The following is a 21790-nucleotide window of genomic DNA, read 5'->3' as shown; positions in this document are numbered from 1 at the left end:
CAGTCAGATCTGGTATCTACTCTAGTTGTACTGTCCAAAGATGCCCACCAACTCACTTTAAAATGCAATTACACAAGACATGAACAAAGCTTGGACTTCAGTCCTTTCAGCTCTGTTAAAACCTAGACATTGATAATTATCTCAGCTATCCAAAGGCACAGTCTAGCAGCAGATTCAAACCCGTATTTCCTATCCTTTATGTTGTGGAGGTGCTACTATCCAATATAAATATTGCAATAACAGCCAAGCATTCCAGTCTGGAATGAACACTATTGTGAGATGCAGCATACTAAATTCAAAGCCAAGATACTTAACATGTCCCATGATAAGACCTTGTTTCAGTTGTGTAAAGGCAATTCCCACTAACCATTAAATGTCTGCCTGTAAAATACATGGAGACGACTACCCTGAAAAACTGTTGTTTTGAAATAAGTTAGATATTCTTAAAGAAGCTTAATTAAAACATAGGGGGAGACAGAATCAAAACTGAAATTTAATACTAAACTGCACAGATCATCCCAATCAAGATTTTCTTTTCAGTTGCTAGGTCATGTAAATACAAACAAGTCCTATTAGGTGCCTGAATAGATAAACAGTGGCCAGGGATTAGAGTGAAGGGAAGAGAAGGAGAATCAGAGAAAAGAACTGAATTTTCAGCAAAATCCCAGTTTTATCTTTCATATCTACTCCTTGCATTAGCTGTACATCAGCAACCAAAAATCCCAGTCAAAAGGATTCAGACATGCATCTTCCATTTCAACTAATCCCAAAGCTCTGTTTAAATAACATACACTCCTTTAAGAGGGGGGGAAAAGTCTCAGCCTTCATGTTTCATCTTGCCTTTCTTCACCTATTAAATGATAGGATCATGCTCCTACAAAATCCCAAATCTTTCCCAAATATTTTTTTAAAGTGTATTGTATCAGTCGAATGGACATTATCAGAGTGGCATTTTACCAATACTAAAATCATTTGCAGAAATTAACACAACTAGGCATATCTTAGCATCACATCTGCAACTGAAGATTACTCTCTCTGAACTTTTTATTCTCAGTGTTTCTTCAAGCATAGAATAAATCCATGTTTTCTTTTGATTGTCTTTAAAAATGACAGTGTGGCTTCTTGCAAGTCAGCCAGTTTTCCTAACACAAATCAATTACTGTATTTAAAAAAAAAAATCAGAATTTAGCATTTGGCTTTATAATTTAATGTTTAAAGAGAATTTATTAGATAGTTTATTTTTCTGTTTGCATATAATTTTTTCCTTTGTAACAGACAACACATCAGAGGGGAAAACAGGCATCTGAATACGCAGCAACTCTGCACACAACTTCATGTTTTCTGGACAAAAATAACCTTTCCACCTAAAAGTGCATCTACGTGTATTATTACCAAGTCAAGTCAAACAAAGAGAGAGATATACATTTTAAAAGAAACCTGAGCTAGCAACTTTGTCTCAAAACGAGCAGAACTCATTTTAGTGTGACTCATATTCCTAATTTTAGTTAAAAACCTAAATTACTCTATTCAGAATTACATATGTTTATATTCATAAGGGATAAAAAATATTTTGTTAGAGTACAGTTATGTTAATACACTACTTCTATTTTGATTGCAAAATAAACACTTCCCAAGTAAACATTTAACTGAAATCTAGAGTAGCAGAAAACAATAAATCTGCCCGCAATGTAAGTCAGCATCAAACCAGCATCTCAATGAAATCTAGATCAGACCCAAGTAGTCAAATCTGACATGACACTTAGGGCACACTACTTCCCAGTAAGTAATCATTTCTGAATGTTTAGTCACTATGGGATAAGTGACCATTTTTTTTGTTTATTTAAATAAAGCCAGTCTATTTATAAGTACCATTACTTGAATACATTATTAAGCAAATAAATAACAACATTTTTGTGCGTGCTACTGTAGCTTCATCGCTATTTTATAGCAAAGCTAAGGTAAGCTAAAGAGAAGCAGTGGCAACAAAACTTACAACAGTCACACACACACAAAAAAAAATCATTACAGATTTACCTAACATCAGTAGCAAGTATCAAAGGCCAACAACAAAGAGACTCCAGTTTCTAGCTCATCTACACACCCTTGAAGGGTTTGTGTTCTGGAAAAGTGCCAGCATAAGAGCATTCATAACTGCGTTTAAAAAAGTCTGATCGGATATTCAGTATCAACTAGGTTTTGAAAGCTGTTTTGAGGGGCATATATTTTTTTCAGCTCATCCCCAAAACTTTGGGGCTTTTTCACCCCCTTATTGTTGCTATTTTTAAACACACCTTCTCAGACAAGCTTACTCAAGTGACCAGAAAAAAGCCCAGCAAATTTAAAATTCATCTTTGACTGTCTCTCTCGGGCTTTTTTTTTTAATCAGATATTTAAAAAAAAGTTCCAAGTTCTGAGAATTGGGGTTGGCAAAATCTCCTTTCTAAAGCTGCTCTTTGCATCAGCAGTAGCTTTAGGCAACACAACAGCTTTTCCCACCAAAGCAGAAATGGAGAAAAAAGCCAGAAGTTGTTTAGTTTCTTTTAAAGTACACTTCTGTTCTTCTGTAAGCTAACAGTATCATAGGTTTCTATACTGCTGAGCTGAGCCGTAATTAAACATAACAAAAAAATTAGTTGCATGTTTTGAATCTCCTTTTGGCAAGTACAACAGTGCAATGTTAATAAAAGAAGTAAATTTAATAAAGAGGAACACTTCATCCAAGGCAGAATAATTAAAAGACATACTGTGCAGTCAGCTAAAGTGCTAGATCCTCCAAGTTTTAATCTGTAAGTTATTTCATGAGAAATACTCAGTGTTATGCAACGATACCAAGAGAGTACTACAACATAAATTGGACCAAATTTTTTCTTAAAACAAACTTGATATTTATTTGTATCAGTTACACAAACAATGAAAGATTTTAAAATGTATACTAGACATTTTACAGATAAATAATAAAACAAGGTTCTGTCCTAAAGAGCTCACAATTTAGGTTACAAAAAAAGATGTCTTAGAGAATCAAACACACACAGCTACGTCCTGTTCTAAAGAGTTCACAGTTTGTGTCTTGGGGGAAAGGAATAGATGAGCAGACCGAAAATTAAAACAATGCTACTTGATTTCTGGCAGTCACTACCCACCTTTGCCTTTGGGCAACATGAGATAAGACAATTTGTTTAGTTAAGCAGCAGAGGAAGATTTAATACAAGAGTCATTTCAGGATCCTGTGAAAAAGAACTGAATACGGGGAAGATGCAGTTCATTGTTCTTTCTAGTGCAAGCAAATAAAAACAGCAGATGAGAGACAGCTACCAAAGGGCAAGATAACAAGACATGGAGGTTTGAGAATTTATACAGTCCTGGGTTACCTCCTTAAATTCTAGTTTTTCTGGATTAGATGGTATTCAGGATGGGTACCAACCTCCCAAGGTTCAAAACTGGCAAACCTTTTGGGCGTACTTTAAACTACGAAGGAAAGAGGGAGATGGGAAGCTGTTATGTAACTCAAATGATCCATCATGTGGTTCCGACATATAAAGTAAGGCAGGAGATGGAGTTCTGAAACAAAAGATGAAGAATAAGAACAGTATTAACAAAAAGTGTCTGTACACAAAAGCAAGGAGAATGGAAAACAAGCAAGAATTAGAAGTCATTAAATCTTAATGTAAGACCATGGGCAAAAAAAAAAAAAAAAAAAAATATCAAAGACCTCTTTGCCACACTTTCAAGAGGAGCATGAAAACATACCATGCATCTTCTCACACCAAAACTAATGTATTTTTTTTTTAGATGACATTTAAGGTCTACCTGCTAACAGTTGGAACACCAGCAACCCACCCAACAGCTCAATGACAACAATCTTCTAAAGCAAATGACCAATTACAGCTGCATGTTCTATACCAATTTTTTTCATCTTCCAAGAAGTTAGACCTTGCCAGTTTGGGGAAAGGGATGTTAAATCCAAAAATATATATGCCTACAAAACTTTACATCTGTAAAATAGGAAAAACTGCCAGGTGAACACGCATACTAAACGTTTTCTAAAACCTACTGGTTTTGTGATGATATTGTACTCCAAAATCTTGAGTCACAATTACTGTGAATTAGGTAAAAAGCATTACTTCTACTGATAGTCAGAATCTAGTGTTGAATAGTTCACTCAAGATCACACAGAAATCAGGCTGTACAATTCCTGATCTCATATTCAGTTTGCCTTGCCCATGACAAGTTCCCCAGCTAAATGACCAAATCTTAGTTTGTGTGCATCAAGTCTAGTAAGTGATATTTATTCATCAAATTACATCATACACCATTATGAAGCATATCTCTGCCTTACATTCTAGATACATAACTTTTTGTTTTGCAAGAGGCAAGTATTTAAAGTACTAGATACAAAGAACAGAATCAGGAAGTCTAGGTCTCTACTCCATTGACCACAGATTAGATTCAGAAACAGATACAGTAAGATACCTTCTCACAGATCACAATCTTCATTCACTCAGGATGCCAAAAGTGTGCTGCCAAGTAGGTCATGCACATTTTTATGTACTCTTCATTGCCTATCTTAGTAAGGCACAAAATAGTCCAAATTTACCTTCAGAGTTAAAAATCCTTCAACAAGAATAAGATTTATACCCCTCAGCAACTGCTCGGAGCTGGACACGGACCCAAACAAATAAAGCACTTTTTGGAAAAGCTTTCTTTACACATTTCTAGTTGCCATATTTTCTACTCTTAATATATCTTAATTACTCCTTCTGCTAAAGAATTAGAATAGCTTTCAGAGGAGTATACTTTTTATCCTGTGACAGAACAATCCAACTCCCACTTTAAATTGGAATATGGACATAATCTGTAAACTTAGGTCAGTTACTGCAGCCGTATGTTGTTCCATACGTAAAACAAGACTAATCACCCATTTCTCAAAATCTTAAGTAGCATAGTTAATGTCCATAACATACAAATGTATAGAAGCAAGAAATGCTGCTCACGCCTGCCAAGGGCAGAAGAGGAACATAACCAGAACCTCTCACAGTTCATGGATCTCTGAATACCCAAGATAATATTGTTTTCTTCAAATTGGTTGTGTTAGAGGAGAACTAGAGATCCTCCTCACAAACTTTTAAACAAACAGTGAACTTTTGTACAAAGGCAGCTTTCTGACTAACTATCATGAGAGGAAAATGCCCCACAAGTTTTATGAACTTGAGTTTAGATATCAAAAATAAAGGAAACCAAATTAGAGACTGTGCTGATAAAGCTACTTAGATAAAGAATAAATAATGAGGAGGCAACAAACATACCTTCTACAAAGATAACATAACCTGGAAAAAATGAAAAATTTCTAAGCAACACTCATTCTTCTGAACTTCAAGTCACAGCACATGCAAAAGATTTAAATAAATACATCCAAGACTGAACTGTGACAGTTCCTTGTTCACACAGATATTATTACTATCAAGAAAGTATGACAACAACCAGAAAACCTAACTTCAATAGTTTTTTAGTATAAAGGAGACACTAAGAAAGAATAGGAACTTAGAAACAGTGACCAAGATAACTATATTTAAATGAAGGAGAGAAAACGTAAAGTGTATTACTACAAAACTATTCAGATTTGAAGACAGATGGTTTGTAGGGAGCTTTCTGACACAACAGCTAAAGCACTAAAAGCCACCATGTAAAAGTACAGCAAGAAATCAAAACCAGCTAGATGTTACAGAAACGAAAAAACTGAGGTTAGCTGAACAGAAGGCTACAAGGATCTCACATATTAAAAAGAAAAGCCTATAGAAGAAATGGAAAAAGGAGAAAACAAAACAAAAATCCTTCACTCACAGAAGAAAAATAAAAACAACAGGAAGGCATAAGACTGTGTGCGTGTTCAGTAACAGAACTAAGAACTGCAAATATCATCAATTAAAAAAAAAATCTCAGAAGACAAAACTACTTTTGTTTTTGATGGTATTCCCTTGAGAATTATTAAAGGAATCTGGTATTTGATGTATTTATTTTCTTAAGTCACACACCGTCTTTTAGAAACATTTGCATATTGTAGACTTTAGGATGAATAGAAGATCAATCTCTTTCTCACAGTACTATTCCTATTCTATAATTCAGGCAAAACTCCAGCCTAACTAATTCTGAAGTCAGTAGCAAGACTCCTGTTAATCAGGTCAGGATTTCGATCTTTATCTTCCCAAGCTCCTTTCATTTCCTTCTTGGTAGGGATTTACTGTTTCAGACTTGAGTTTCAAAACCTTATAAATCCTTGACACAGTCAAGCATGAGGAGTTTGAAAGGGACACAAGATACTGAAATCTTTTCTTCTTGGGACCCTACTGCTTAGCATAGGTATAGTCACCAAGAAGTTTTCTGCTGGTAAGCCACAAACATCACGTCCATTAATGTACATCTTTAGGCTGTAAGTAGAGTTGACAGTTGCAAAGTCACTAGATGTTTCAGAAGATACTGTAATTAGAAAACAGTATACACTTAACCTATTCTGTCCCCACCATCTACCAAGCATTCCAAAAAAATACAAATGTACAGCTGAAACTTCAAACAACTCTTGCCGCACAATTAGATTTCAAAACATGAAGACACAAGATGATGCAGAGAGTAAGTTCTGTGTTAGAGCGAGATAGACTGAATCATGCAAAAGGTCTTTTCATCTCTGGACTATGCAACATGCATAAAATAATGAGAAAAAACTTTGTGAAATTAAGTATTTCAAAAGACAGAAAAACAATCAAGTTATCTTGCAGACCACTGAAAAGTCTTTTTAACTCTTAGATAACAGACAAGAAAGAAAGTACCACATATGAAGGCTCCTGTTCTACAAATATGTTATTCGCCTGTAAAAGGAGTACCAGAAAGCACAACACAGGCATATAGCTCAATCCCATCCTTTGTGAAAAGATTCCATTACAAGTAGTAATCATTATTGAACCTTTTAGCCCAGATGTAATTTCTTACATGTTACAACAAGTTTCACATGCATTGTGAATTTCAGCCAAGGTTGATGAAGTTCAATAACTTGGCTAACCAACCATGTGTACTACTCATTATAGAAGTAATAAATAGATTCATCAAAATGGACATGAAAAAGCAGTATGAACATCTGACACCATTTTCAGCTTACCCAGTAAGAAAAATAAGTTACAGAAGTCCAAGAGGACCTTTTAATATTTACAGTATGCAACAAGTAGACAGTTGGAGCCTTACATAAAGCAGAGCAATATTAGTATTCTACAATATTAAGCCAGAGTTAAAACAGAGTGATGGTACTCATGGAAAACTCAACCACTATGACCTACCACAAATTTTCAGAATACAGCACTGTAAATTAAAGAGAACCCTTTTCTATTAACATTATTCAAAGCTTGAAAATAATAACTTTTAGTAGTTTTTTAATGGTTCAGTAACATCAGTACTAATCCCTGACTGACAGCTACTAACATCCTGCAACAGAGTGAGTTAAAAGTTCCACCCCACAGGCACGTTCCCCTCCATAAACTGTGCTTTTCTACATCGATTACCCAGATAATATACTCTGGCCAAAAATACACTTCCTGCAAGATACAGGCTCTCCTGGAAAAGCACTGTACTCCCATTCCCCCAAAACACTGGTACAACAAAATTCATGCCTCCTACAAAGTTTTGGACTTCCACAAAGAAAATACCTGAAAAAAATTAGTGAAGCGTAAGTTTGTTTCTTAAGGCATGTTTAAGAAAGAAGCAAACAACAAAACTTCTATACAGACATCAACATTTTTATGGTAGGGCTACTCATGTGGTTTAAGATAATCCATGCCAAATTTGGTCCACAGCACACGGATCACAGGACTTAAAAAATTCAGCTTTTAATTTTTCGGCATTACTTTTCCCATGAATTCTTCATTAAGCAAGCAGTTTTTCCTCAGGAGAATGAATAAGTCTCTTGAAGCCAGAGTAACAACATGAAACTAAAATGCATAGCTGTATATACAATACCAAACTGTATTGGACTGAAGGATGATTATTTTTTCCCCTCACCTTCGTCACCCAACCACATTTTAAAAGGGTTTAACACCAAACATTCATTGCCACTGTTTTGCTAGCGAAGGATGGCAAGAAAACAGACCCTAAACAACACAGCTGTGCTGGCAGAAGACCCTGCTGTAAAAGTTACATCTGCAAAACGATGTTTTTATTAGGTAACTTATTTTTCTCATGAGAGGTTATTCTATTCTACCAGGGCAAAGCATACACACACTGGCTGCACCCAGCCATGCTTTTCTGTTAACATACTGTGCTGCTTATAATAGTGAAACATGTGATATATGGAGCCTAGAATTCACAAAAAAATTGAAATATACATCAAGGAACAACTCTTCCATGCTTTTAAAAGTCCAATAAATACAAAAGTATGCCATGAAAACAATCTCAGGGACAGCTAGGACTTGGCCAAGAAAAATAATCCAAGGTTATATATTGCTGATCTTTCTGTCTGCCTCACAATAAGCTTTGAACCCAAAACCTCCATGAATAATATCCACTCGAGTTCTCCACACGTGAAACACTTCCAGCATGAAAACATACAACCGTGCAAAGGCTGTAATAGTTCGTTCACCACAAGTTACGCTGGTGTAGTGAGAACGTAAGAAGCATCTCCTCAGCAAAATCCCTGTATTTCCCTTCTCTCTGCACCATCAAGCTACAACAGAATTACATACAGAAATTCTTCTTGATAAAAGCAGGCAGAAGTTTCAACTTACTAATCCACAGGAATTCATGCATTTATGAAAACTAATTTTGACTCAGTCAACAAATTCTCTTCACTAAATTGGGGAAAAGACCATTCAGAAAGCGTTGTCAAAAGCTTGCTCCCCCATGTCCCATCCCTTTTTTCTGCTCTCATAAGAAAAAGGGATGCAAATAATAGACAATTACTGGAAAGCAAACACCTTGCTGTTTATTCATCATAATAAAATATACAAAAAAGAAGTTTACACTTAGAAATCTTCGAGAAAAGTTAACTTATGAATAGAATTGAGAAAAATAACAATACAGACCAAAACCAGACAGATGTATTTTCTCTTAAAGATTATTTTTTCCAAAACAAACAATCTAACAAAAACAGACTGATTTTTTTCAGGGCTGACAAAATTCAGGCATTACAGCATAAGAAAAATTCCAAAACCATGCAAGAAATCATGAAGTGAATCTGAAACAGAGGACTATCTTGAACAGTTCCTTTGTAGAAGTCCTGCGAGTTGCATAACCTTTAAACACTATTTCATCTGGAAACAGATGAGAGAAATTAGAAAATAAACTTTGTGCTTTCAAAGAAAAATGTGCACATTTTTAAAGGAAAATTTGCAATCTAGCTCAAAAATAGAGCTGAATAATTCCTTACTGACAGATTCAGACAAACATCTGTGGGCTTAGACCACCAAACTCCATGCAATACAGTGAAAGACAATGAACATATTTAAGACAGTCAGACTAATACTATTAAAATGAGAGTCCTCAATGGTATTTGTAAGGGTCTGTTTTATTCCTCCCATATGATCTGAGTTTGATTTAAATGAGACTATTCACTGGTCTAATTAGGATTCAGCAAATGTTACCTTCTTTGTGAAGGCCAATAAAGCCAGCTTCAGTAAAAATGCTATGTCACACACAAATAATCTCAGTAACTTCTGCAAGTAGAATAGTTCCCCATACTCACAAAATTCTCTTCTCTGCAGGTACAGAGCAGTCAATTTTTTATTTCTTAAGTAGTAAAGTGTTCTTTTTCATCATACTTTTCATACCTGTCCATTGCCAATAGATTTAGGGCATAGTGGTGAACGCTAGCCAGCATCTATTAAAGACCTTAAATGATCTTTAAAGAAGTTTTAAAAGTTTAATTTTGCTTCTCTTATGGGTAGCAGCTTCAACAGCCATTATTCAATTAGCTATTACTCAATTGGCATAAGAAATGCAATAAAGGTTAACCACACCTACCTCTATCAAGGCTATGAAGGTAGATTCTGGTTTTTAACTACAAGAAAGATTCAGAACAATACTAACATAGGAAGTGCTCAAACACTACTACACGACATGCAGAAACAATAGCTCAGAAATCAGGAACTCAGAAATTCTGAAGCTATACAATATGTCACTCCCCCAATAAAACAAACTTTCATTAGCTTCTGCCAGTATGAAGTACAAAAGCACACAGTCACAGCACAGCAGTCTGGCCATGTGTTTTGTATCGTTTATGTACAGGTCTATTTATTTTTTATATTACTTTGAGAAAAAAGTAAAAAGCTACCAGAAAAAACTTCTTTTTTTTAATATAATAAAATGACGACAGCAAAACAAATATCTTGGGATCCTGAATTAATTTAAGCACTGTATGCTTACTGAAAAGAGAGATTCCTAGCTTTCCAATAGTTTAAAGTTCCATTTCCACTCTGAGAGTATCAGATCTTAGATGCTATTGGTCCCAGAATTAACACAGTTAATCCCCCATTCCAGACTACTGAAACTTCATTGGTTTTTTCCAGTAAGGGAGACAGAAAAGTTTCTAGTATTTTTAAGAGGGGTAGCCATTCTACATTGCTCAGAGGTGTAAAGTGTTCAAAGAATGTCCATATGAGAGACATTTCTGAATCAAGTGCAGGTGATACAGTGAAAGGCACATGATAAATTGCAAAGCTACCTAATTTGTATTTATCACAAAAGCACCACCATGTGTGAACAAAATCTAATCATCTACATGTTACCACGATGATTAATACTAAGTAAATTATCAAGTTACCCATTGTCAAAATGTTACCTTCTACAGTTTCACAATGTTAGTTATGTTTGTGTATAGTACAAACCCTCACTGCAATTAACTATGACATTTGATACTGGGAATACAGCTTATTAAATATACAACGCATTTCAAAAGCTGCATAGGCTCTATTCTTATAGTTGAACTCAAAGCAGAGTTTTAGCCTAAGTCTCTCCCCCTGATTTCATTTACCTGATCCTCAAGTATTGGCTACATTTGTTTAAGGGAATGCAGATCAGCCATGGGTGTAGCATAAATCAATTTAAAAAGAAAGAATGAAAGAATATAGCTAACTGTATTTTAGTAGTTAAGAGAAAAAAAGTACATTGCTTTGCATTTCCTTTGTTTGCAAAAACACGTTTTAATAAAACATGTCACCTGCTAAAATTTACTAATCATTTTTAGCTGTAACTTAATCAGACTTTTAGAGTTTAAAAGCCTAAGTGATATGCTACAATGTAACTTGCACAAGTTTTGCAATAACCATTTTTTATTATTAACTATGTCAAGCTAGCTTTCCACACTTAAAACATAATACACTCATAGAGTTATCAGGAGAAAAAAAAGCTATGAGAGAAAGGAATAAAAAAGAAAAACTTCTGTTTATCATTTATAAATTAAAGGGCCAGTTATTCAAAACAACTTTTTAAATCATAAAGCAGATGTTTAATTGCAATAAATTATAAGCACATTTCCCAACCTTTTGCATCGGTATGACAGAAGTTGCTAATACTGAAGTTCTGTACAAGAAATAAAAGAAATACGATAACTTCTCACACCAGAAGTATATGCAGACCGAAAGCTCACCGGAGCAGTGACTTTTCTTTTAAGTACTAATTAATAGTACCTAACATACAACTTTTCTCCTGGCTAAGGTCTCTTCATTGCATAGCAATAAAAGTGCCAGAAAAAAAAGAGAATTCCATTTAACCAAACATTAACCAACAATTATTTTGAAGAAATAATCTAAAACATTTCCACAATTATAAAATTACATGCTTTACTCTGGTAAAACATAATCAAGAAAAGCAATATAGCAAGCCACATTATGACTAAAGCTTTTGGATTTTCTTCAGTATTTGAAAAAAATTAAGCTGCTCAAAGCCAAAAGTGGTTTTCATTTTCTTGAGATAATTTGTGCTTGTTCTGGGCATCCCTTACAAAAGCAATTAACAGATTTCTTTTGACCTTCATATAGCAGGAAAAATTAGAATTGCAATTCGAGCAATGGTTTGGTTGTGATTATTAATACAGTTTTGTGATAAAACCTTGGAAAAGCATTAAGAAAAACCCTACTTTGTGGAATCTGCCTTACTGCACAGAACGCACACATTTTGCCCTTCCATAATATACTGCAATACTACCTACATTTCGCTACTCATGCATACTCTAGCAGTCACAATAGGTTAGATGCAACTGCACCCGATATAGAAAACAGAACATGTAGTTTCAAGGTCATACAGCTATATGAATCTTAAAAACAGATAGCAGTATTTGTACAAGTCATAGAAAAATCACATTAGCTACAAACTGTCCCCCTGATATTAAAACAAAATAATATTCTTTTAAAAAAAAATTGTTTGATTTGAGGAGATTCCTTAGAGATGCAGTTGAAAATACCACATCTTTTTATAAAATTAAACCTAGATGAACAGCTGACATGCTTTTTAAAATTTCGGATTCTAGCCCCAATTAAGAACACAACAAAATTACAGGAGCATTTACCACAAACAGGAAAAAGCACCAGGGCTCTTTTGTTTAGTATTTTCGAAGAGCAATACAGCCCTCTAGTGGAAAAATTAGAAAGCATGACTTTATTCTATATCATACAAGAAGCATGCTAGGGAAGTATTTTCTCTGTAACCTAATTAATGTTGAGACCTTTAAAACAAACAAAAAAACCCGCACACAACAATGCACACACAAAATTGCACGATATCTTTAATTCCTCACAGTGAAATAAGTCTTACTGACTTTAAGAGAACAAACTGACAAGTTACACTACCCATGTTTAAACGTACATAAAACCGTAAGTTTTTAAAACCAGAAGGATTGACGCAACAAGACTAAACTGTTCAGTAAGTCAGTCTTAGTTCTTTTTACTACACCAGCTTTACTATGACCAAAAGTTACCTCAACTTCTAATATGATACTCAGATTAAAATTCTGATTGAGCTTAAAATATAGATGAAAAAAAATCCGAAGAATATTTGGACTGCACTGTCAGAAGAAAGTTTCCAAAATAAAAAAAATAAGAAAACATTTTACTAATAACTCTTATCTGCTATGATCTCTTTATATTGTAAGAACAGAATAATTCATTAACCTTTTCCAAGTTGCTAATGAAAACTAATGAAGTGTTTATAAATCTAATTTTTTTCAGTAATTTTTCCCCCCACATACACTTTTTGCTGCAATTTTAAGGACTAAGTTATGAAAGAGGGTATTTAATATAGGAAATTCTTACAGTCCATGTTCCTAATCAGTAATGAAAAGAACAACCACAGAGAGACAGTCTCCCCATTTCACAGACACATTAAGGGAAGTTAATGGCAGTGAAGTAATATTTGAGAAGCCAGTAGGTGTGATACCACTAAAACTCTACCATTGCCGAAGCCATCCAAGTACTCCCTCAGTACTTAAGTAAGCATCTCTATTTTTCAGATGATGAGGAGATTTTTCAACTATGAGGGGGGAGGGAGGGGGAAATGTTCCTGGCAAGCTATTTTGGATTCCCTGTATTAGATTCACAAATAAAGTCAATTAACATGTAATTTCATCTTTGTTGATCTGTTTTTGACTTTGCTATCTTAAAGTGGTGTATAGGGATGAATAAAAAGATAACTTCTATGTTCGCCCAATCCTTCAAGGGATTCTCAGCATTTTCCAAGCTGTATCTTGAGCATCCAGCAATGCAGTAATTGAAAATACATTTTTCTGCATTTTGATAAGACTGCAGTCTACCAACTTGATCTTTGTTCTACCCATCTTGAAATGAAAAATTTCTCAACAGATGTACAGATACTATAAAGTGATATACCACTGAAACTAATTTTGACAACAATGAAGGGGCTGAGTGATTTTTTTTTTCTTACATTATTAAGTACAAATGCTCAACAAGTAATCCATTCTTTCTCAATCACTTTCTACTTAATGGACAGGAATATTTCCTTGGAAATATTTACACTTACCTCTTAAAGAAAGCATGTTAGTGTTCTGAAAGCACAGTAATTGTTTACTTCTCAAAATACTCATGGAGGGAAATACCAGCTCCAAAATACACAGAGAGTTTAAAAGGAGTATCTACAAAATGAAGAGCAGCACAGCACTGAAATTCTAAAATAACTAGGGAATAAGCTCCAAAACTGGTAAGACTGCTTCAGCTAGCTAATCAGTATTTCCACATGGAGTCCCAAAGAATTGTGTAGACATACTAAAGCTCACGGTGATCTCTATATTGCAATCCATTACATGACACTGACACGTTGCAAGCAATTTGCCAAGAGTCACAAAGCATGGCTAAGAGTTAAGCTAAGACTGATACATTTTAAAGACTCAGACCGCAGAGTTTCAAGAAGACTTCAAATTCTGCCAATTATGTCCAAATTAATTGGACCAGAACACTATCAGCCAACCCCAAAGGGGAAGCATTCCCTTCACACAACACCAAGGAGTTTGAACCTTGCTCTTCTCCATCAGACAGGTCAATCAGAAGTCATAACCAGCACAAGCCCAGCTCCTCTCTCAGAAGCCCTTAAAGCTAGGAAAAAAGAACATAAATTACATAAGAAGCGTAAATCCTAGAACTGCTTTCTCCTTAACCCATGCTCCATGGCAATTGGAACACAAAGCCTAGTACTATAGCAATATTAAATGCAACATGGTATGCAAGAGTTTTGAGTTATTTAGGCCATGACACCACCTTAATCACATATTTGCTACATCACCTTCATTGTTTTGGACTCCTTATGTCCTAACCTCATATAGCAGCACAAGCCCAAGGCTTATTTCACTAATGCTCCCACTCTTCTTGGTATGCTTCTGACCAGGGGTGATATCCTGCCCCCACCTACTAATAGAAACCAAGAAAGTATCTATGTGTATGTGTGTATGTATCTGTGCATATATGCCACAAGCAAAGAAGATCTGGTGCAAGGGTATGCTTGCTTACTTATAGTCAATCCAGATTATAAACTAAGGGAGAAACAGGGGAAAAAAGTCTTGACAAAAGCATCATACCTCTTGGATTAATCTTTTGCCATATATGAAACGCTTTCAGCTCATTCAGCAAGTCTGAATGGTAGTTTAAGGCAAACCATTTGAGCCCAGGTAATTCTTAAATGTTCTGAGACTGCACAGTTGCATACAAAGCAAATTCTACTGCTCGATGCAATGTAAAGTCATGCTGTACTAAGAATCTGGAATGTAAACCTTACTAGAAAACACAAATTCCTCATTGAGACAGGTAAGCACAACACTTTCTGCCCTAACTGCAATACCAATCTGTAGTAGCATATCATGCAATGACAGCAGGACATGTGCTGTTAATGCCTAAATTGCAAGCTACAATAAAGCTCTAAATTCTTCATCTGACTCCTGTGGGATAACACTCCCCTAAATAATTAAGAGGTAAAGACCAAGAGAATTCAGAGTGATAAGTCCTGCTATTAACTCATTTTCCAGAACGTCTCCAAGGTTTTCCAATGTCCTCATAAATGCATTTAAGTAAAGATTCTGCACTAAAAAAAGACACCAAATAATTTGCATAAGGACTCTTTCAATATTGATGTAATCCCACCATAAAAAAAAAATGCAAACCACAAAAGGGAACAAAAGATTAACAGTTATCTAGGATTTAGGTAGATCCCCTCATTTACCAAAAAAATTCAAATCTAACACCAGTTTTGTAGTATTTGTGGCTCCTCCACAAATTTAAGCCACAGGAAAAAAATGTATCCTGTGCAGGTTGCTGAGTGAAACTTCAAACAGCCTAGCAAATTAAGTTGGAGAAGAAATTCTGTCTTCTAAGAAAGGCAAAGCCCCTAAGCACCAAAGCTTCATTATAAAATGAAACAAAAGCAGCAGCTAATTAGAATCTCTCCAATACTCACCCACTATAGAAGTAATACTATGTAACAGATACCTAAACAAGCTGAGTGTCTAAAAGGATTTATGAACCTGCTAGAAAATACAACTAACAGGGATTTCAAAAGGTCATATTTTTTTGCCCTAAAGGAGCATCGAATATGACATTCTGACATAAGTTCATCATCAAGTTGGCTTCAAAATACCTTCAGAGATAAAGATTCCACAGCCTCCTTCGAAAATCTTTACCTGAGTTTGTTTGCTGCCATTAGAAAGTTTTTCTGAATACTTTATATGAACTCCCCTGCAGCCATACAAACCTTACTCCTTGTCCTAGCCACCAAGATCATAAAAAGAAACTTCCCTTCCCTTCCACAGCCATCCTTTATATACTTACATAATGTAAAATGCCTCCATCAACATTTTTCTAGACAAAAATCAACTGTTTCAGACTTAATGTCTTTCCTGTGGCTCTCCAAGCTCCAAATTCTCCACATTTTTTTAAAAAGCACTACACAAACCTGAAAAAAGTTTTCTAACTAGGGGTTTTATATGGATGAAATGCAAACCAAGTTTGAATACCAAAAGTACACAGATATTTAAACAACAACTGATGTCAAAGTAGCCAGTAAGATAAAGATTGCCATATTTCAACTTATGTGTAATGTTAACCTACCTATTCCTGAATTTGCTCCCGTGATTATAACCACTTTTCCACTTAAGTCACGACCCTGGAGTATTTCCATTGCAGTACTGTTTCCATCATATTTTTGTCTAGTAGTTGGTTTTACTGGATTATCTTCAACTGTAAAGGCCAGTCTTGGGTCAAGGTAGGTAGTCCTTTTGTTTATGTGGCTGCAAAAGAACACAAAAATTCAACTGCTTTGACCCTTCTGTACTCTGCATTTAGATTTTAAATGTATTTTAACCACTGTTGTGTACAATTCCAGTGGATTTTAAATTCCCAAAAATCAATTTTTTTTTTCAGTTTTGTTAAAATGATCCTAATTACTTTTTTTATTAACCATTTTTCCAATTGTGACAGCGTCCATTATTAATTGTATTCACTTACTTCACAACGCCATTCTGAACTTCATGTGAACCCCTGACATAGAAAGCAGAATTTTGTCACAGGAAAAAACTCATTATATTAGGGAAGATCATGTTCTCTTAGGAGCTCTATAAAAGGGGCCTACACTACTCCCTTGAAACAATATCCCAATGAGAAATGTAGCTCAGTACTTTTTTCTCAAACAACTGAAAACAAATAGCTTCACATCAACTCAGCAAATGGCACAATTTGGGTCAGGCTCATCTTTCCAAATTGGAGTTTTAGTTTTCTTCAGACAATTATCAGAAAGAGACACTAAGCAACAACTTTCAGTTCTTCAACCCTTAATTATAGGGCAGAGAGGCTACGCTTACTATTTTGGCCTGTGAATATTCTTCATTCTGCCAAGTAAATTTAAGATAACTACCCAATTTTGATCCTGCCATTGAAAAGATACAAAAGGAAATGTTCCCAGAAATCTCTTTCTGCTTCTGTGAAGTTCCTTCTCCCTTACCCTTCCAAAGATTTTTGCTACTCTGTCCTTTTTTCTTTCTGTGCTTTAGATTGCAAGCGAGTCAGAGCTGCAGCAATTTTGTTATCAACTTGTATGTTTAAAGCACTACTGCAATGTTAACAATCAGCCATGAAGTTCTGACTGTTCTGCTGTTTTTAAAGTTATATGTACAGAGTTTATCTATAAAGGTATAAAAACAAAATGAGCCTACATAAACACTGCCTGAGGGTCAGCTCACATTTTGAGATATGGCTATGCAAGTCACTTCAATCTGCCACCCAAGTTAGTATTTAGTGCACATGGAAGAATTCAGAAAACCACAAATCGGTGTTTAGACACTGCTACAACTGTAATATCTGCATATGGATTCTGAAGTTGTACTTATTAGTTTCTTTGTCTTTCCAGCTGATAGTGTCATACTATCATAACTCAAAAAGGCTACCCAACATGAAATACAGTTGTCCTACTTGTCCATATTCTACACTTCAACATACTTACTCTACAAAATAGACTTGTCCATTTTCATCAGTCTCCTGCTCCCATCCATACGGCAAACCTAGGAAACACATAAAACATTATCTTTTTGCAGGCATTACAGTACGCTCAGATTTGAAGTTTGAGTGATTTCTCAGACAGATGTGGCAAAATTCTGCATTATTTCCGTAGGTAATGCAGCTACCTGCTGCACTTGAATATTCGAACTTGAAAGAAGGATTGCTTCCCTAACCACACGCAATTGCTCTCTAATAAGAGGACAATGTACGGAAGATCTGGTACAACTGTAGTGACCAGCATATCAAGTATAATCTAAAAATTCTTTATAAAGATTATTTCATGTTATAGCACAAACTGGCAAAATGCAACCATGCTTCCTAGTACATACATATCTATACTGCACACGGTTTAGTATCTATCCCTGATAAAATAAACAGCAAAAACATTAAACTAAATGTAGGAAAAGTTACATATAACACATAGCAGAAGTTGGAAGATCATAACCCTCAAATAGGTATGTGATACGTCAAATCGAAGTTGGAAGGACAGATAAAACAACAAAAATGACAAATCTTTACAAAATAAATTCTTATATAAAAGACCCTATGGAAGTACTTAACAGAGAGCATTCCCAGTATTTCTAATCCTGGCTGAAAAGTATTCAATTATAATTCAATCGGCTCAAAATCTACTGAAAACATTCCCACTAGTTATAGTCACATTACCAATGCCAAAAGAAATCGGTTTGCCAACAGTATAGTACCCCTCGGTACGCCATATAGAAGCTTCTGGGAAGATCTAATTTGTGGCACTGATCCAAGGTCCTTAAGCAGTCATATACCTTTGGAAATGTCCTGCAACATTAGCTGTCTTCTGTTCTGGCACAAACATTCAATTGGTTTAGGGAAAACAAGTAAAATGAAAACTAATGGCGCTTCCTTCTGTGCCAGGGATATTCTTTGATCAAATATATTCTTTGAAGAATATAATCCAACTACAAATATTATCTCATGGACACCAGGATATCAGAACCCAATCAGAGAATTCCAGCCTTTGACTACATGCTTTACAAGCTACAGCAAAACAATCCCTTTATCCTGGAATTAGTACTTTGGCTTTATGGAGCAATACAAGAAAGCCATAAAACTGCAAAGTGATCACTCTACACAGACACAATCACATAGGTAAAACCCACTGAAATCAGCTGTGTTTTGCAAGCTCAGTTTGCCTAGGTGATTAGTGTCAACTAGAAGATCAAAACGAGAGCTAGTTCCTGCACGAACTCTACCTGATGTTTGTAACATAATTTCAGTTCATTATAAAAGCTTAACACAAACCTCCTGCAACACGTTTCCTCTTCCCAGACTTAGGATGTTCCCACTGTGTTTTTTCTTCCAAGTGGCTGCAGGAAAAGAAAAGTTTAAGATTTTTTAAAATTGCCTAATAATTTTTCTGATGCAATCCAAAATTTTTTTTCATATAGTAAATACAGTTTAACTACTTTTTTTTTAAATATGATTCAGAAAATGGCTTCTCTTCCACAAAAAAAAAGAAACATGTTGATCCCTTGTTTAAGAAAAGTCAAAACTGCTGTTAGAAGTTATCAGGCTTCCATACTGCCACAGTTCTGAAGGAAAAGTAACTAACCAGAGAGCATAGGAGTCTACAAAAATAGAAAAAATGTTTGACTTCCAATCTAAGTTTTTTTGCTTACGATGAGAAAAAAGAAAACCCAAAAGTCATTAAAGAATAACACTAACAGACTCAGAAAATGTGTCAAAAAGATGGTGATCCTTGGTAGGAAAAAGGAAGAAAGAAGGAAGAAAATAATTTATCAGAAACTAGTAGAAATAATATTGGAAAGTTTTCAAATAACAAAAGCACCTTTCTAAAACTCTTGTCTAATAATATTGATTTGCAAGCTGTAAGGTAAGTAAGACTGGATTTCTACACAAGCAATTGCAGCTTTGGACAGATAAGTTTATCCAAAGGCCTTAACTAGCAGACTGTTTATTTAATATGGGTGATAATAGTATCACATTTCTTCTTCTAATTCAGAGATTTTATTCACTTAAATTACTGTAACAGAATTAATACACTCTATCATAAGGTTTTCTGCACTACAGACTAATAAGCAAAGTAATGTACACATAAACAAGGTCTTGAAATACCCAAAGTGCTGAAATCAGGTTGGATATTAAAATCTTATCTTTCATTAAATATTTTAAAATAATAACCAATTTTTATGTTAGAAGTCAGACAGGATTACTTGAAAGAGTAGTGAGAGCAGTGATAGCTGCCCAAGTACGAAATACAGACTGACAGCATTATTGAATAACATACACAGATAATCACCAAACTACAGATCTCACACCAACAGCAATTTACACACAACATAAGCAACTTTTCCTTCTTATAATAATCACACAATTAGCCCACAGTGACAGCATACTGTATTACAAGAATCACAGCTGGTGGTCTGAGACTAAATGAGTACATCTGTGTGACCTGCAGTAGCACTTGAACTTCAGGACACTCATACACCGAAGATACAAGATCCTGAGTTACTCCTGTCTGATGCGAGATACATAACCAAATTACCATAGCTTGACAAATGCACGCCCACCGAGCTTCGGTAACTGACTGTGTTCATACATGACTCATCACAAAGGCCTTTAAAGCACTTAAACCAAAGTAACCCTATTCCTGCTAAGTTTAAAGTTCATATTGTTGATAAGGTTTAAAAACAAATTTCCAGAATGTGCAAAGGGATCACAGATATAGAGCTTATGTTAAAGGTAGCAGTAGTGTAACACTCTTCATGTCACATATTTCTAGACACAGTGGGCAAGACTTTCAACTGCTAAAGATATATTAATGTCATCATTAAATTAAATGGAATTAGTTCAGTTTCACAACAGTTAAAAAACAGAACTATTCAATTAATTGTTTGTGTAAAAACTACTCTCAGTACTACCTTATTATTTTGTAGGTTTGCTACTTTCACCAAGTGATTCCTTTTTGAAAGAGCTTTTGAAGTCAAACGAAATATACAGAAACTTGACCCAAGAAAAACAAACATCTAGAGAGAATTTACAGTGTTTATAAACCAAGTGCGGATAAACCAAAGCATTCTGTCCAGTGTTTATAAAGCAGAACTTGGGAGGAAGATGCCAACTCACCACAGGTGAGAATGCACTATACTTTTCCCCTTTTTTGTGGAAGGGAATAAACCTTGCAGCTTTAACCAGACTGAAACAGATTCCAAGATCAGCATGGTTACAGAAACCACAACAGAAGAGAAAATATATAAATATATATTCCACTAAGTTAGTTAGCCCTGTAGCACAACCCCTTTTGTAACCGGTGAGGATGCAATCATTTTTAGAGTGACACAAGCACAGGTGCCACAAATGCAAATTTTTACCTCTTGTCAAAGCTGTGGTATACTGAGGAGCTGAGGGAAAGCATTTTTAACTTCCTCGGTATCTGTTTCTTCCCTATTCCTACAAGGAGGAAAACTAATAAAACTACAACATTGTGTAAGGCTCAGCTGCCCATATGTATAAAGATCACCCACAGAACCACGATGTGTACTGCACAGCAACAGCTGTGTGACAGCTCACTCCTGTACGCAGCAGTGTCCAGAGCTGCTCCAGCACCACTCCCACGCGAGGCAGGAGGCTCTGCCCAGCGGCGGTCAGCACCGCACAGACCTCCCTGCCCGCGGACACCCGCGGGGCTCAGCACGGGGGGGCTGTCACTGGGAGAGCCCAGCCCACACTCGACGCTCCCACGAGTCAGGGGGGCACCGCACGCGGAAACCGAGTCGGAC

General features: G+C 35.5%; 1 protein-coding gene across 1 annotated transcript in view; it reads right to left on the bottom strand.

Annotated features, from left to right (window-relative positions):
* WWOX (WW domain containing oxidoreductase) overlaps positions 1–20612 on the bottom strand; it is a gene marked incomplete at its 3' end in the record, with an annotated part of 133676 nt that extends 113064 nt beyond the window's left edge. Inside the window, exons 1-4 of the mRNA XM_009578956.1 lie at positions 20557–20612; positions 19293–19357; positions 17959–18016; positions 16572–16750 (exon numbers count right to left, since the gene is read on the bottom strand). Coding sequence (XP_009577251.1) covers positions 16572–16750; positions 17959–18016; positions 19293–19357; positions 20557–20612 — 358 coding nt within the window. The remainder of the gene's footprint in view (positions 1–16571; positions 16751–17958; positions 18017–19292; positions 19358–20556) is intronic.
* Between the last annotated feature and the right edge of the window lie 1178 nt (positions 20613–21790).

Source organism: Fulmarus glacialis, unplaced genomic scaffold (genome assembly GCF_000690835.1).
Source record: "Fulmarus glacialis isolate BGI_N327 unplaced genomic scaffold, ASM69083v1 scaffold31155, whole genome shotgun sequence".
NCBI classification, from domain to species: Eukaryota; Metazoa; Chordata; class Aves; order Procellariiformes; family Procellariidae; genus Fulmarus; species Fulmarus glacialis.
Note: the sequence above shows the minus strand (reverse complement) of the source record. Positions and strands in the feature narration are given on the sequence as shown.